The 18,816-nt window shown below is 35.7% G+C and overlaps 1 protein-coding gene across 1 annotated transcript; it reads right to left on the bottom strand.

The window, feature by feature from the left end:
- Positions 1 to 11,607: 11,607 nt before the first annotated feature.
- On the bottom strand, positions 11,608 to 13,561 carry LOC149533218 (polyubiquitin). The gene is made up of 2 exons (XM_089802971.1): positions 13,488 to 13,561; positions 11,608 to 13,212 (listed from the first exon to the last, which is right to left on the bottom strand). Exon 2 carries the CDS (start codon positions 13,179 to 13,181, stop codon positions 11,808 to 11,810), a length of 1,374 nt encoding a protein of 457 aa, XP_089659097.1. The 5' UTR covers positions 13,182 to 13,212; positions 13,488 to 13,561; the 3' UTR covers positions 11,608 to 11,807.
- Between the last annotated feature and the right edge of the window lie 5,255 nt (positions 13,562 to 18,816).

Below are 18,816 nucleotides of genomic sequence, written 5' to 3' on the forward strand. Positions count from 1 at the left end.
CCAAGTTTTACAAGGACTTGGAACCTAAAGTTTAAACAAAAGGCTGGTAACAAAAAAACAGAATCAACAAAACAACATGAACCAACAACTAGAAAACCAGTGACCCTGACCAGCTCCTACAACAACTCTTTAATGATCTTTGTTACCTCCTTTTCAGCCTTTGTAGTACTCTGGATAATGTCAATCGTGGCAGAACGAGGAGCCTCAAGAACCTCAGTAGCCTTTTTCTTCATACTCTGCTTGGTTCTCTTACTAGGACCTTTAGGACTCTACACCCCAACAGTATCTGGAGACATAATTTCCTCATTGCTTTTCTTTCCCAAAATGGCCACAGGAGCACATAAACTAGAAGTAACCAGCTCCATCCTCTGTTCGCTATCCTTGGTTAATTGACAGAGTTCCAACTCGAACTCCTTAAGTTTATCAGGAATATTACCAACTTGTCTTTCCAGATGGGCTCTCATAATCCATTCCTGATCTATCTCTTTCTGCATATCCCCAACTTTTTTCTTAAGCACCATAATCTCATTGTAGAGCCACAAATCACTTTCAAGAGACACATCAGCTTTAGTCTTGGTAGTATGAAGGAAAGATAAATTCAACTGATGAGAATCATCCCTACACCCATTGTCAGCCCTATTCGCAGAATCAATAGCAATATCCTTATTCTCCTTAATATTGACCTGAATCTCGGTGTTTGCATCCTATTTCTCATTAAGCACCTATTTTTCCTCCTTGCTTTGGTTGTGCTCTTTCGTGACAAGGGCTTTACCCTTAGAGTTCATTTTGGTTTCCATGCCAATTTTATGCTCACTAGAATTCCTTTTACTAGTAGGGGGAGTACTTTATTTCCCCTCTTCATCCCCCGAGGCTTCCAACCCAACATTAGATTGTTTTCCTATCTTTCCTACTATCCACATTATCCTTACCAATAGAAATGCCTCTACTCCCACAATAACCATCAAAATTTGAACTAAGTTTCCCCATTTCTGTTTTATCATCATCTTCAGCAAAATTGTTAGACTCTGTAACTTCCTCCACATATATCTTCTTAGTCTCCCTTTTATTTCCCTTTTTAGTACTAAATCCTTCCTCACTTTTAACTTACTTTAAGTGAGGTTCATTACCAATCATTTTCCACTTTTTCTCCAAAACTAGAGAGGGTTTAACAACCTTATTTTTACAATAATTTTCAATAAGTAAAATTAACCCCTCATGGAGCATAGGACGTGACTTTCTTCCTATGGGCTTGGAGGCTCTAAATCAAGGAGTATTTCAAATAAAATGGGAACGAAATTTTATCTTTGTATCTAAAGTGATTCAAAAAAAAAATGAAACTTGTGAACCCTCTTAGATCTATCATCGAGGATGAAATACTCACGAATGCACGATAAAATGTCCCTCCAAATAACCTTAATGTGGCTCAAGTCGTAGAAGTCATCACTCTTCTCCAGCTTTTTCTCCTCTTTATCACTTTTTGGGATTTCTTTAAGACAGCATTCGAAATGCTAGTTTACTTACTGAATTTAAGATCCTCCATTGGAAGACCCGCAATCTTAGCAATAAATTCTTTAGACAACTTCACAGTTACCCCATGCATCGTAACCATATCTCCAATCTAGTTTTTAAAAAAATATTATGTGATGTGGGTCTTAAAGCCATGAAGCTTTTCAATATACTCTATAACTTTCCGTTTTTGTAGAATGTCCCATACAGCCGAATTCACCTTCCATTCCTTGCAATTATTTGGCTCTTATTTTCTAGGTTCCCCTCCATACTTGTATTCAACTTTGCACCTACAACTAGTCTAAGAAATGGTAACCAACAAGAAAAGTAAGGTGTATTTGATTTCCAAAAAACTTTTAACCATGCATACGTGCCAAGTACATTCCATAATTGCACAATGGTACCTCCTTGGGATGCATATAATTTGCCATAAACCCATCACTTCTTGTCATAAATTTCTCAATCTTGAGTGATCGATATCATGTGCTATATCATAATTAACAATTGTTGTCAACGCATAATCCTTACTTAGGTCATCTTGCCAACTCATCTTTATTTCCCTATAGACCGTTTGATTCGCAATCTAGTTAGCGGCTTTGTTACCTTCACGAAAAATATGAGAAACAAAAACATTATCAAACTTTTTCATAAGGTCTTTTATTTCCATTATATTGTCCCTCGCAATCCTTACTTAGGTCATCTTGCCAACTCGTCTTTGTTTCCCTATAGACCGCTTGATTCGCAGTCTAGTCAGCGACTTTGTTACCTTCACAAAAAATATTAGAAATAAAAACATTATCAAACTTTTTCATAAGGTCTTTTATTTCCATTATACTACCCTTAATGCTCCAAGTTATCATATTCTTATTATTTAGCATGTTGACAATATTATGAGAATCTCCTTCCAACCATAAATTTCAAATTCCAGATTCCAAAACCATCCTCACTATGAATAAAGCAGTTGTAACCTCTACTTTATGACTAGTAGACTGGCCTATAGGTATAGCAATAACATCCAGTACTCTACTATAGTGATCTTTGAAAACAACACCGCAACCAACTTTTATGTGATTCCCTTTAGCTGAATCCCAAATGAGGAGATCTCCACTTCACATACTATCTCTGATCATCCTGTTTAATTTTAGTACCTTTACCATTCATAGGATTACTTGTTTGGGTTTTATCAATAATTTTCTTGCAAGATTTGAAGTTCTCTTTGATAACTCTAATAATATTTTGACCCAAAACCCAATTAGGAGTTTCCTTGTTTCTGAAAATTATATTGTTCCTCCCGTTCCAGATACCCCGCCAGAGATGGGGAAGAGATATCTTCCAGAGAAAACCAATATCAACATCCTTTGTAGGACAAGTCTAGCTCTGAAAACATTGATCAATATTACTATCTTGAACCCAAGCAATATTCCAATAGTGAAGGAGATAAATCCAAACATTCTGGTTGAACCTACAATTTTTAAAAAGGTGATTCCTATCTTCCGAATCCAACTTGCAAAGACAACATCTATTAACCATGTTGACCCCTCTTTTTTGCAAATTATCCAAAGTTAAGATTTTATTTTGAAGCATTGTCCAAAAAAAGATATATTATTTTGCGAATAAGACCTTTAATCCAAGCTTTAGCCCACACTGGTCTAAAAATAGAAGAGATCTTGAAAAATCCTATGGGTTCAATCCCCCACACCATTATATCCTCCTTAAGTAAATAAAGGCTATAAGCATTCATAGCTAGCTGGATGCTAGAAAAATCATGATTAATCTCAATAATATTAACCCATTCATTGTTAATTAATAATTCTCCACAAAATCACCATAGGACTATTTACATATTTCTATAAAAGTCATATCCCCAAAATCCTCAATCAAAGGATGACCTAAGACCCTTCAGAATCTTTCAACCTATGTGCTGAGACTTTTTGGGATTTCAAGCATGCAGATATCTTGGAGAAGAACCAATGGAACTTTCTTTGGTCGAGATCAAAAGGTAACAAGCATTTACCCTTGGTGGCGTGGGATAATGTGTGCCTCCCAAAATAGAATGGTGGATTGGGGATAAGGAAAATGTGACCTTTCAACAAATCCCTCCAAGCAAAACAGGTTTGGAGTAGCAAGGGGGACTGGAGGGACATCATGGAAGACAAGTACCTCTGAAGACATTCAATCATAAACTTGCTCTTTAGTGAGTCTATTAAAACCTCTAAGGATTATTCTTCACTCTGTGGTTGTGAATGAGGATCAAGACCAACTTGTATGGGAGAATACTTCAGATGGTACCTATTCAGTGGCCTCAGAATACCAAGCTATTATTATGAGGCAAGATTAAAGACCGAACTGGGCTAAGGCCTGATTCCCTAGTCTTATCCCTAAAATCAACATTTTCTTCTAGCTTTTACTCTAGAACAGGATACAGACAATAGACAACTTAAATAAAAAGGGTCTTCCTATTCCTAATAGATGTGTTCTTCGCAAAGACCAAGCTAAGACGGTGGATCACCTGTTTATACACTGCTCCTTCACTAGAGAGGTTTGGTCTTTATTCAATCAAGCTTTTGGGTTGAGCTAGTGTACTCCTAACTCAACTATTAATTTCTTCAGGCAGTGGGATAATTTTTGACAAGGATCTAGGCTTCAAACTATAAGTAAATGGGCCTTGCCTCATTTTGTATGGGGTATATGGAAGGAACACAATAATCGAATCTTTAGGGATGCAGACCTTCCTACTAGAATTGTGTGTGGTAAAATTCAAAATGGCCTCATGAAAAACTATATGTTTATTAAAGGATCTAACCCTTTCAAAGTTGATAATGGAAAAAGTATTGATACTCAAACAAGAAAGGAGTGTCACTAGTCTTTACCCCCAGATGGTTGGCACAAAGCCAACTTTGATGGTGCGGCCAAAGGCAACCCAGGAGTAGCGAGATGCGGAGGGGTGATCAAAAATAGTCATGGGTATGGTAGTGTGGTGGTTAGTTTCCCCATGGGATTCCAAACAAATCATTTTGCAAAGGCTCGTGTCATCCTTCAAACTACTAAATTGGCTAAAGAGATAGGGGTCAAATGCCTTTGGTTGGACGGGGACTCAAATAACATTATTAAATGCCTAAGGGGAGAACACCCTCCGCCATGGAGTATTAAAAATATGATGGAGGAAACAAAACATATTTTTCTTTCCTTTGAAAGGGTCTTTGTATCACATGTTTACTGTGAGGGAAATGTGGTTGTTGATTGGATGGCCAATGAGGTGGTAAGGAGGGACACATCACATAGATGGTCTAGTGGAGAGGGATTTTCGGTGGACGCAAAAGGTATAATTGAGTTGGAGAGAATCTAGGGGAGAACGAGCAACATAAAGTGTAATTATGGCAGTTAATACTGTCAATCAAACTTATAAAGTAATGAGAGCTTGGCACAAGCTAATTTAGAGGCATCATAATTGGGGGGCTTTTTGGCACATTTTATGGGCAATTGATAATTACTACTTCTATTGCTTCACTAAGGTTGGAGGCAAATACAAGTTTTGTGAGAATAACCAAGGTTCGACTTAGTTGGCCTGGAGAACAGAGGGTCTTCGTTTTTCTTTCTGCAACACAATGGTTGGGGAGAGGCATCGAAGGGAGCTGGAGGGAGAAGTTGAGAAGTGGAAGAGGCGTTCAAAGGTGTGGGAGAAATTAAGGGAAGACAACATCTCATCTTTCATTGAAAAACTTCATGGCTGGGATTCAAAGATAACTGACCTTATGGTGAAGACATGGAGAGAGGAGAAGGTGAAGATCGATGGGATCGAATACCAGGTCAATGAAGGGGTTATTGCCAAAGTCATTAACTCCCCCAATCAAGGCATAAAATTCTATAGGGACAAGAAAATATCTTTGAATGTGATGAAAGAATTTACAAAGGACACGAAGGAGATGATAGTTCAAGGAGATCTAAAAATCTAAAAGCTTGGCATCATACCTTTACAAGAGTTATGAGGCATTTCATGTGGAAATAGTGTTCAATGGTGTTTTAAAGCTAGGTGATAGTTGCATGACTATGTGCATGACTATACCAACGATTGAGAGCAACTTGAGGAGTCTTACTAGTCTATGAACTTTTTTCAAAATATAATTTCCACATAATTTTTTCTTTAGTTGTCATATTAAATGGGGGTGTTGGAGTTAAACTTCCAATAGTAGTAAATAGATGATTGGTGCGCATGCAACAAACCTTATTTGAGTTGCTAGCAACATAAATTCAATCATAGAGCTTTTAGTTTGAATCAATAACTAGTTGTAGATGTATTTGAGTCAAGTGTCCATAAGTTCCAAGTAGATGTAAAGTTCATGCATGTGTTGTCAATCATGAAGTAGTTTGTTGTCAATCTAATTAGCAGTCATTTAGGTATATTGGTTGGTCAAGCTATTGTATATAATTTCATCTATTGTTCAATGAAATTAAAAGTAAGTTCTTTCTTTCTCTATTTCAAATATGTTATTCTATTTTTCCACTACCATTTTCTTTGGTCTCCATATTGAGCGGAATAAGAAGACTAGTATATCATGGAGATATTAGTTGGTTATGCGAGTCTTGATTTTTATCAAAACAAAATTTGGTTTGTGTTGACTAGTGAAATTTTATGGCTTCCTCGGAAAAAAAAAGGAATAAAGAGATTTTTCAAAATGATAGATGTCACACTAAATTTAATCATAAACTCGCCCATTTTTACTTCATGTCACAGGTCTATTTATTTAGATATTCCAAAAAGTAGGTCCACGAAGCTCATGCATGGTAGAGCTTTGTTGATCCACAAAGATAAGTGAAAGCTTCTCATTACATTGACAATTACCAAAGTAATGATAACCTTGATGGAGGAAGCAGAGTGGAAGTGTCTATAACATTTCTTCAGTTAGCTTCTCAACACCCACTTATCAACAAGGGAGCTAGAACCATGGGTTTTAAATCATGCAATCTAATTAGGAAGATCTATGTATTTTTGTTTTGAAAAGTTATGATGTTAAAGGCACAATTCAACTTCACAAACTTAAAATTTCACTCAACAAACAAGCAATGCAAAGTAACAGTTTTGCTTGACACAAGGTGTCGAGTGACAGGCAAATGGTGCCGAGTAACTCGGCACACAAAGAAGCCAAGTAAACTCGGCAAGAAAGGCAACTCGGCAAGAAAGGTAGCTCGGCACAAGAGGATGTTGAGTGAGCTTGATCACCGAAAGGAGGCGGGGATCAACACAGTGGATGCCAAGTGAGCTCAATCAACAAAGGGAAGATGGAGCTCGACAAGCTCAACACGCAACCAAACACTAAGAACCATGTGGACTCCATCAACGAAGGAACCAAGTGAACTCGATAAGGACTACAGATAGAAGCTTGGTGGACCCAATAGAGACAACACATCTTACACAAATCGAGTGAGCTATCTATAAACTTTCTATCTAAACATTTCCACCATTAAAACACAAAGCAGGTAACAACAAAAACTTGCAAGCATAAACTTCTCAATTACTAAACATGAGGAAGATCTATGTATTTTTGTTTTGAAAAGTTATGATTTTAAAAAGCACTCATGTTATATACAGCATGCATTATATAATTTTGAGCTCAACATGCATTAGATAATTCTAAGCTCGTATACCCAAATTTTGAAATTGTTTATAAATATGGGGTTGGTTAGTTTCTTTTGTTCAGAACACTGAATACTTTGTGTCGTTATAAAAAAAATCAATAGAACCAATAAAAAATTTAATGGAATCAATCCAATCAAATAAAGTTACATCCAAATTAGTTTATCGTTTAAAAACATGAACCATTTCCAAGTGTCGCTGCAGGCTGAATTTTAAAAATATATATATTGAAACAAAGCAGATTTTAGATTCCCAATTCTTGTTAGGTGCATTGATTTACCCGCTTTTTTTTGGATGTGTTTTCCTACCATTTCTTGATCTACCCTGCCCAAGAAGTTGAATCTTTAACCCAGAAATGTTGATCTACCTTGCCCAAGTAGCTGAATCTTTAACCCAGAAATGTTGATCTACCTTGCCCAAGCAGCTAAATCTTTAATCCAGAAACCAATAAAGAAATGGACATTGAACTATTTAGGAAATGTTAACAATCATTGACACGAGAGAAAAGAATACTGCAGAAAGAGTTGGTACAACTAAGATCGATAAAAAATGTACGACCTCTTCTTTGTGCATGCAATTGCTTCATACAGTTTTAAAAGCAGGTCCCCATGTTGCTGCTAAGCTTTTATTTTTATTTAGTTTTAAAAGCAGGTCCCCATGCTGCTGTTAGACTTTTATTTTTATTTGGTTTAGCACCCTCTGCTCAATTTTTTCAGGAATAAAATGTGCAGAATGCTCAATTTTTTATTTTTTATTTCTTACTGAAAAAAACAGAATAAACTCTTTTATGCAAGAAATTATCTAGTAAAATAATGAAGGGAAAGATTTTTATGAAGCTATCTGTCATTCTTTTAGGGAAGAGGACCCAGTACTTGAACACATTCTAATAGTTGTGATAAGAGTTGTTCACTTAATGCCTACTCTTATTGACTTAAAGTCAATTTTTTTGACAACATTGTACCAATACTTGTGACTCTAAAGTTGTTAGTACAATGCTAACGACCTAAAATTGAATAAAGTGTACCCTTAAATTATAAAAATTATCCAGTGATGTGATGCCACATCAGCTGTTCAACTATGGGTGCCCTTTATGTACAACTATTAGTCTCACCTTTTTTTTGGGCTGTTTTGGACAACTTGGCAAAAAGCATGCTGATGTGGCATCATAACAGGTGACATGGACTCGGCAAGTCAGCTACTGTAAAAAAACTGGGAGCAATTTGAAATTTTTATGTTGGATTTTGATAAGTGCGAAGTTAGGGTGTTCAAGCACTGGGTCTTCTCCCCTATATAAGCAGTGGCTACTTATTTTCAGCCAAAACATAATTGCTCCCTGAAAAAATTTCATGGGAACACTTCATTGTTTAAATATAAACAAAAACATCATTTAAGCATCAGCATAGAGACATGGTGTAAGCATACATGATTTCTTTTCAAAGAGTTGTAACATCTAATAAAACAGCACTTGTACTTCTGCTAAAACTAGAACCTCGTATATTCATGCTTCAGTATTCCAGCTGAATATTTCCTAATAGGTACAGTCAATTCAAACACTAAGCTCGTCTCCATATTTATTTAGGAGCTATCGATCACTCGGATAAGCTAACTTGTACTTGGATTTAAAGGGAATATCTCACATGCACCAAATGCACTGCACTCAGTTAACAGATATGTAATATATAACTGCTGACATGCAGATCAAATCATTACCTCATTGGGTTCACTGTAGCATCTTTTGTTAACCAGTTTGAAAATAAATGGCAATAATTGTTGTTAACAAGGATGAAAAGCCTGAAGCATAAGCACAAATGGAAGGATGTAGTCCCCTCCTTCTGGTTACTGCCACTCTTTATTAGTGTTGCTGTGTCTGCCTTCAAACAAGGCCCAACGCAAAACGTTTGGACAAATATAATCACATTGTTCTGTGTTTTACTGACAAACATTATCCAATACAAGCTTTCCTACCATTAGTTCCAACCGGGAAAAGCAAGAAAGTATTTCAAACAAACTTGAAAGTAAAAGAGGAAGAGGAAAATTGATACATCTACCACTAGTTAAAAAGAAGCTCATTGTAGCATTCAACTGTCACCATGGCTCTTGTGTAATTAAAAGTATATACCATTATTTATCATTAGATAGTGCTTACCCCCATTATATTAGTCTAGTTCAGCACTTCATTATCTTTTTGGCATAGACTAACATTGCAGGCTTTAAAACTGATGAAGTAAAAAAGTCTATTTGATTGTGCTACATTATTACCTTCAAGAAGCACCTCAGACACATTGTTGCCACCTGGAAACCTTGTAATTTCTATAGATGCTGATAAAACTCCAAAAATGACCACTAAGAAGAACTGATTTAAATTATTGGTTCGATGCACATCATTGTCTAGACTCTAAATGAAGCTGCACAGTTTCTCTGGCATTATTTTGGGCCTATTTCTTCTTAGGCTTTGCCCTGATTAAGTATCCCCTTCCCACCATCTAGCTTGCACAAACACATACAAAATATCATCAGATGTTTCGAATCAATTTAAAATCTGAACAATTATCAATTAGCTTGATTGTTGATCAATTATATTTATAACAGCTTATTCAACTTCTTAAGATGTGCATCCATATGCAGGTTTGGTGTTTATTGATTCCATTTAAAAGGTGCATACTAGGATTCAATATCATTATGCTCTACCGAGTTTTGGGTCAACACGCTTCTAATAAGAGTCTGGCTACGACTGGCTACGATTTCACGTCTACTATCTCTCTCAAAACTATATAATTTAAAAACAAGAACTATTCTGCAGTATTGGCATCAATGCAGGCTGAATATGTGCACCAACTGAAGAATACTATTAACAGTAAAGAGCAGATCCATATGGAAAGTACTTTGACATCTACAATAATGGAAAGACAAGACATTTCAGGATTATAAAACAATCACGTCAAACACAGCTGATGTGAGAACAACAAATTTTTTCAATGCCTACAAAGACATGCTGGATAAAAATGAGCTTAATGCTGAAGAAAGACAACATCAGCATATTAGATACTTAAAAATGCCAGTTACTGCTTTAAAAGTGCCTACCTCATGTAAAAGTCCTTAAACTATCCTTAATAGAAAAAAATTGCAAAACGCATCTAAACTTGTTTTTGTTTGTAGTTTACTGTTCTAAAGTAATGAAAATTTTGTAGGCAGAAACTTTGCACCAACTAAATAATACTAACAATAAAAAGAAGATATATATGTAGAGTACTTCACCATCTACAATAATGGAAAGACAATATGTTTCAAGATTAGTAAGTGTTGAAGATTGTAGCTGCAATAGAGATATTTAGCTCTGCTCTTATAAAATGAATACTTCTGCCACCAGTTAACATGAAATTGATTGTGGCACTCAACCATGGCTCTTGTGGCATTCATTAGATGTGGTTACCCCCATCTACGTCTAGTTCAGCACTTAATTTTCTTTTTGGCACAGACTAACAATGTAGGCATCTTTAAAGATGATGAAGTAAAAAGTCTATTTGATTGTGCTACATTATTACCTTCAAGAAGCACCTCAAACACACATTGTTGCCTCCTGGAAACCTTGAAATTTCAATAGATGCTGATAAAAATCCAAAATATGACCACTAAGAAGAACAGATTTAAATTATTGGTTCCATGCACATCGTTGTCTAGATGATGATGATAGCTGCACAGTTTCTCTGTGCACTATTTTGGGCCTATTTCTTCTTAAACTTGCCCTGATTAAGTATCCCCTTCCCACCATCTAGCTTGCACAAGCACATACAAAATATCATCAAATGTTTCGAATCAATTTAAAATCTCAACAAATATCATTTAGCTTAATTGTTGATCGATTATATATAACAGCTTATTCAACATCTTAAGATGTGCATCCATATGCAAGTTTGGTGTTTACTGATTCCATCAAAAAGGTGCGTACTAGGATTCAGTTTCATTATGCTCTAACGAGTTTTGGGTGGAGGAGAATGAAACACAAGTAGAAATCTAATGGTTATCTTGAAATTCCTTAGGCTTCAAAAATGAGGCCATACTCTATATAGCTTGAAATTCAAATGGTTGCGTCACTTTCATGTGTTGTGCTTTCTCTCATAGCCTTGCATTAAATTTCCTGTGATTGATAAAGGTTGCTACGGGTCAACACGGTTCTAATAAGAGTCTGGCTATAATATCACATCTACCATATCTCTCAAAACTATATAGTTTAAAAACAAGAACTATTCTGCAGTATTGACATCGATGCAGGTTGAATAGGTGCACCAACTGAAGAATACTGTTAACAGTAAAGAGCAAATCTATATGGAAAGTACTCTGACATCTAGGATAATGGAAAGACAAGACATTTCAGGATTATAAAACAATCACGTCAAACACATCTGTTGAGGGAAATCAAACAAAAACCATTAATGATACGCACTAATTCCATATCAACTAAGAATCAAAGATGAAAAATCTAGTAGCGAGTACCGCATTATATAATATCTAGCAAAAAGTATCCCATTATAAACTGTTTCAAAACATTATAGTTGAATCAGCCATTCCGGCTCATGCATAAAAAGGCCTACATACTAAAATATGAAATGAACGTTTCTTCGTTGCAAGCTTTAATCAAAAGTATCATCCCAAAGGACAATCTGACTGCTGTCTACATCCCACCGCGAAGACGAAGCACAAGATGAAGGGTGGACTCCTTCTGGATATTGTAATCCGCCAAGGTACGCCCATCTTCCAGTTGCTTGCCAGCGAAGATCAGCCTCTGCTGGTCTGGCGGAATACCCTCCTTGTCCTGTATCTTGGCCTTGACGTTGTCAATTGTGTCCGAACTCTCGACTTCCAAGGTAATGGTCTTGCCCGTCAGAGTTTTCACAAAAATTTGCATACCTCCCCTGAGACGGAGCACAAGATGAAGAGTGGATTCCTTCTGGATGTTGTAGTCGGCCAGTGTCCGTCCATCCTCCAGCTGCTTTCCTGCAAAGATCAACCTTTGCTGGTCCGGGGGAATGCCCTCTTTGTCCTGGATCTTGGCCTTAACGTTATCAATTGTGTCGGAGCTCTCCACTTCAAGGGTAATCGTTTTACCGGTGAGGGTCTTGACAAAAATCTGCATACCTCCCCTCAGACGCAGAACTAAGTGAAGGGTAGACTCCTTCTGAATGTTGTAATCCGCCAACGTGCGTCCATCCTCGAGCTGTTTCCCGGCGAAGATCAGCCTCTGCTGGTCAGGGGGAATGCCCTCCTTGTCCTGGATCTTAGCCTTAACATTATCAATGGTATCGGAGCTCTCCACCTCAAGAGTAATGGTTTTTCCAGTGAGGGTTTTGACAAAAATTTGCATGCCTCCCCTCAGACGCAAAACTAGGTGAAGAGTGGACTCCTTCTGAATGTTATAATCCGCCAATGTGCGTCCATCCTCGAGCTGTTTCCCGGCAAAGATCAGCCTCTGCTGGTCTGGGGGAATGCCCTCTTTATCCTGGATCTTGGCCTTAACGTTGTCGATGGTGTCAGAGCTCTCCACTTCAAGGGTAATGGTCTTACCAGTTAGGGTTTTGACAAATATCTGCATGCCGCCCCTCAAACGGAGGACCAAATGCAGGGTGGACTCTTTCTGAATATTGTAGTCAGCCAGTGTGCGTCCATCCTCGAGCTGTTTACCAGCGAAGATCAGCCTCTGCTGGTCAGGGGGAATGCCCTCCTTGTCCTGGATCTTAGCCTTAACATTATCAATTGTATCGGAGCTCTCCACCTCAAGAGTGATGGTTTTTCCAGTGAGGGTTTTGACGAAAATCTGCATGCCTCCCCTCAGACGAAGGACCAGGTGAAGGGTCGACTCCTTTTGGATATTGTAATCCGCAAGGGTGCGTCCGTCCTCGAGCTGTTTTCCGGCGAAGATCAGTCTTTGCTGATCTGGAGGAATTCCTTCCTTGTCCTGGATTTTGGCCTTCACATTATCAATTGTATCTGAGCTTTCCACCTCGAGGGTGATAGTTTTTCCGGTAAGGGTTTTAACAAAGATCTGCATTTTGGGTACTAAAATTTACTGCCTTAATAATCTGTAAAACATTGACCATAATTATCAGACTAATTCATTTTCATCATGGAATCATTCATGAATTCTTCCAACATTGAAGGAAATTTTTATTCTAATGGCGATATGAGCCAACAAATGGACAAATTTCCTGTAATAAATAAAGAAACCAAAGAATTGTTCCTCCGCATAGAATATGTTCAGAATTGTTCCTCCGCATAGAATATGTTCAGATTAACCAAACGAAAACAAGAAAAATAATCTAAATAAACGAAACAGAGTCCTGAAATAATAGCATACCTGTTTCACGGAACCTGGTAATCAAGCGCTTCCAGAAACACAATAAATCGCTACGAGCGAATTGAATTGTAGTTGAATAATGAGGGCGAAGAGTTTCATTTATACCCGATGGACTCTCTCCTCATACGTCACGTCAATTCGCCGACAACATGTTGCTTGACAAGGTGGTTTTGATAAAGTTTATACGTATTCCACATTATGGTAATATTTAGGATAATAATTGGGTTAGCGTGTGGGAGAAATTAAAAGAGATGGTGGTATTTTAACATCATGAATACTTAGTTTACTATAGATATTTTAAAGTTTTGAAAAGATTGAAATCATGCAAGTTATTAAATATCTTTCTTAGAAGTGAGAAATCATAGTCACAAATGGATACAAATGAAGGAAAAAGATTGATTAAGTCAATCATTTGAATGCTATTGCAAAAGAGATACATTTACATTTCATGTTATAGTTGCCATATTCTTTTAGGTTGCCATAATTTGGTGGTTGCATCCTTAACTACCTTTAATTTGTGCAATTTGAGGTGAGATTTATTTTGAGTTGTACATTGAAAAAGAGTTTCAAGAATATTAAATTAAAAGAAGGATGTAAGGAGTTTCAAGAATATTAAATTAAAAGAAGCATGTCTTTTAGGAAGATTCATTCAACATTCTCTATATAAATCCCTAATTTAAAATCTCATTTTGAGAACTTGTGACAACATAATTAGGAACCTTAAGATATAATAGTTGTTGTTTTGTGGTTAGGCATGATTCTTAAATACAAACTAATTATATCTAATATGTTCTTTTAGCTATAGATGTGGTAAGGTTGATGTTATACATTGTTTACCTACTCAGAATAATAAACATGGGTATTAAGTGTTATTCAATGTATAATATAACGTGTTTCCATTTTTAGATACATGTAATGTAGATCAAGTAAAAGAGTTAATCGACTATCCAAATCAATGAAGTTCAACATCTAAATCCCCACAATAAAGAAAACACAGTCATACTTTTACTTCTGCAAATCTTATGTACGTTACTTTTACTTCTACAAACCTTGTTTACATAGACTCTTAATGTTAGCCTATGACTTTAACTAGTGTTTTGATATGTAATACAAAAATTCAATAGTTTTTCATGTTTGTCTTAGTTCTCCACATGTAAATGCCAACAATATATGGTGAAGCCCCTCAACAGTGTCTAGATCATCCAATATGCTTACGAATGGGTTATGTACCTACAATTACTCCCACGACTCTATTATTTTGCCTTTGTATTTGGCTCTCATCTTGTGGGTAGTAATGTTAGGAAGTTTTGTCAAGAAGTGATTTAGTGTCACATCTTAATCCATTTTCAAATTTTTAACAAATAAGATTTGCAAAATATTTAGTTTAGATGTTGCAAGATGATGAGCACTCCATAATTTAGTACACTTTGTCTCAAATGCCCTTGAGTTGTGAAATAAAAATAATGTTGTTAATGTTGTTAAATGGGTTCTCAAGGAGTCCACTTTTGTTTAAGAAAATTCATTTTAGTAAAAATCCTAGAACTTTAAACTCAACATTTTTCCTCGTTCATATGCTTGCAAACCCATATTTCCATTGTTATTATCAATTTGTACTTTTCACTTTGTGTAGTGAAGTGTGGGGGAGTTCCATTAAGGACATAATGTAGTGACTAATCATTGAAATCACATAATTTGTATATTGTTCCACTTTTCATCTCATTTTGTTCCACTTTACATCTTTTTAAGGAAGATTTTGGGGTGTTTGTTTGGGAGTTGAGTCTTGCATTTTTTTCTTAAACATGTGTAGCACTTGAGATTATCTCTTTTACATAACACTGATACTACTTTGCTATGTCAAAAGTTAAAATTATCAATATATTCGAGTTGTTATACAATCCCAACTTTTTACAAATGATAAGATTGATTTTCATCTATTATGTGTGCAATAGAAGAAAAATTAATTTTTCATGGAGCTTTACAATAAGTAAAAATTCGAGTTGTGTTCACTTCAAAGATCCATACATGGAATGCCATGCAAGCTCTTCGAGTTTGAATTTTGCCTTCTATTTTTCAATGGCTTTGATCAAAATCAAGGTTTGTCACCCTTGTTTCCAAACATTTATATACAAATGAGTGCATTAATTTGGTTTATTTATAAGATAAGTGAAAAAAAAAAAACCTACTATTGTTAGTTAAAGAAGAGGATTGTTTATTTTTCATGATTCTTTGTGGATTCTTTAGTATGATACTAAGTTTACAAGGTGATGCACACCCGTTGAATTAACATATCAAAATTATATTAATTTGATATTTATATAGATTATATTCATCTAGAAAATTCAATCTATCAATTGATCATAATAACAATGTTAACCAATTTTAATCAATATCACATTTCTCTAGTTGATCTTATATTATAGGACACAATAAAGTCTACTATAATAGAAAATAAAACCATGTAGAAGGCTTATCACCAATTAATGTTGGATTGGCCACTATTTTTTGCCTTTGCATGATGTGCTTGGATATTTAGCACTTGGTGAACACAAACACACACCAATCTATTTAAAGAGGCTTTAAATTCTCCAATTATTTATGAGGGGGTTGACACTTTTAACACTTGCATTGTAATCCACTTCACACTAATCCATTATTTTCAAGACACACAAAAAAATTATTTCTAAGGTTTGTATAGTATACGTGTTCAAAGGGTAATTATTTTATACTTCTTATTTGGACTAGAGATTGAACAGATGAACTGATAATTCATTTCATGTAAGTATGCACATTTTGGATGAATGGAACAAAAGCTTCATTAAACACTTTCCTATTGTCGAATTTCTTGTACATTGCATTATATCAATCTTCCATTTGCTCTTCATTCCCAGACCCACATCAATATCAAAATACAATTGACAAGTTCAAAATTATATGCTCAATTTGAACCACAGTCAATCTTATTTTGAATGTCTATAAAAATTACAATATGCGATATGCAATCTCTAATTTTGTTTTGAAGCAAAGCGTATTCCACGTAAGTTGTAGATCTATTTCATGGAAAAATGGAATTCAAGTAATCATCCCTTTTGGGAGATGCCAGCATAGTCTCCTGTCACATTCAGGGCCACCACAACATGGTTGTATCACTTTGTATACCTATTTAGGTAATAACTACTATGTTCTCTTTTGATTTTACCTTAAACTCCATAATTTCTTGAACAATTTGCTGCAACTTTACCTCTTATTGAGTCTTTGAAAGTATATTTTTCTTTCAACTTGGGTTGTAGATAAAATGTGTTAGGATTAAACCATGGACAGAAATAACAATTACATGCAAATATAACCCATATAAAAAGAAAATAGATCACACAGAAAAGAACACAAGACACCAAGATTTAATGTGGTTCACCCAATCACTAGGCTAAGTCCACCAAACAATAAGTTTGATATTATTACGATCTAGTGATTACAACCTAATTACAATCTGTAGTCCCTTACAGCTTAATACCGCCACAAGAACCAATTTTTGCATCACCGCTATGAAACAATCCCTAACCCTAAGCCCTTTTATACAAGTATTTTGACCAATTTAGGGTTACAATTAATAATTATATGTTGGCCCAAAATCTCATTAAAATAGGGCCCCAAAAAAATAATTTCGGGGCGATGCCCTGAGCCCCAAAGAATTTATGAAGTATGTACAGTACTTTCCTAATCAGTCACCACAATCTAACAAAATGTTAGATACAATTGCCAAGAAGAGGCACCATGTCTCGCATGTAAGGTCACAGGAATCTATCCTCAGATGACACCCAAATTTGATTAGATGCAACCTCATTGCTCTGATATTGACATAGCAAGTGGCAAAGAGCAGAACAAGGGTGCAACTCCAACCACTCCTCCTACTGCATTTCGAGCTGACAAGTAAGTTGGCTTCTTATCTCAAGGTAAATAATTTTATGACCATGTATTAGCAAATGTACCAACAAAAAATGCATTTAATAAAAGAAGTAGAAAAACACTCTCAAAGACATTGATGAGAGAGAAGAGACATAAAATTACAAAAAAGAAACAAAAGTAGGAGGGAGTAAAATACAACTACTATTGAAATAAATCTATACAAAATGTGGTGTGGCTTCTAGAGCTAAGTATCCAAAAAATAAGAAAGGACATCAATTAAAGATGTGTTAATGCCACAGAACAACTGTTGATAATTATTATAATCGCACTATGCCTAATTGCACTCCATTTTCCCTCAAACTTTCCTACACTATAGGGCACAAGAATGACGATGAATGGCCTAGGACTGAATCTGTACCATCTAAATCAGAGCAAAAATGTGCCTACACAATGTAGTCAATTTTCCCTCCTCATCAAATAGTCCAAATCACAAGCCTTCAATCAAAGCCCACTAAAGACAAGACATGGCAAGAGAGATTAAAGGATTTTAATTTGGTGATGGAGGAAGTGAACAAAATACATGTTGGATTGGTTGTGCCTGACGTCGGCCTAAGAGAGAAGTTGTAGTATCAAAAATAATGGAGCAATTGATTATGGAGTACACTGCATTTCTAGAGAGATACCGGAACCACTTTCAAAGTGACCTATTCATCAAATATTCTACCAACTAGATTGCTCCAGTTGAGTCAGCCATCTCGCGACTAGACTCGATGAGCAATGATTGGGTAAATGAATCTAGTTAAGGCCTACTTGTAAATCAGGTGAGCTACGAATGACACGCGTTCCAATCATAATTTGATTTTGATTTGATCAAAGATTTGATTCATAATTTGATTTTGATTTGATGAGAGATTTGATTAGATCCAAATATCAAATCCAATTTGATTTGATTTGGATATCACAACAAATCATTGACGGGAAAGCAGTTTACAATAGTAAATGGTATGCTTACCTCGACAAATTTGGGGTGAAATCCCCATCTACAAATCTGAAATCACCGAATAAATATGGTTTGTAATGAAGATTGATACTAGATTTTCATTGATTGATTATTGAGTAGTTTTCAACCTACTAATGATATCTTGTATATGGTATGTATGAACGGACAGGTTTTGGTGAAATGTCCACCTATAATAGCCTATCGGCTGACAAGAGCTTTAGGAGAGCTTAAGTCCTTTTCTTGTGCTATTTGTGATTCTTATGTAACAATGAAGGCAAAACATATAGTTTTAATTTCGTTAGTTTAAATATGGGATACTTATTGTTACCTAAAATTTGAAAAATGTTAATATTAATAATAATATTATTGAGTAAAGTAAAATTAATAAAAATAAATTATTGAACTATTGAAATTTACTCTTCTTCTATC

This window comes from Cupressus sempervirens, chromosome 10 (genome assembly GCF_028749045.1).
Source record: "Cupressus sempervirens isolate cs-2001-9-10 chromosome 10, ASM2874904v1, whole genome shotgun sequence".
Lineage (NCBI taxonomy): Eukaryota > Viridiplantae > Streptophyta > Pinopsida > Cupressales > Cupressaceae > Cupressus > Cupressus sempervirens.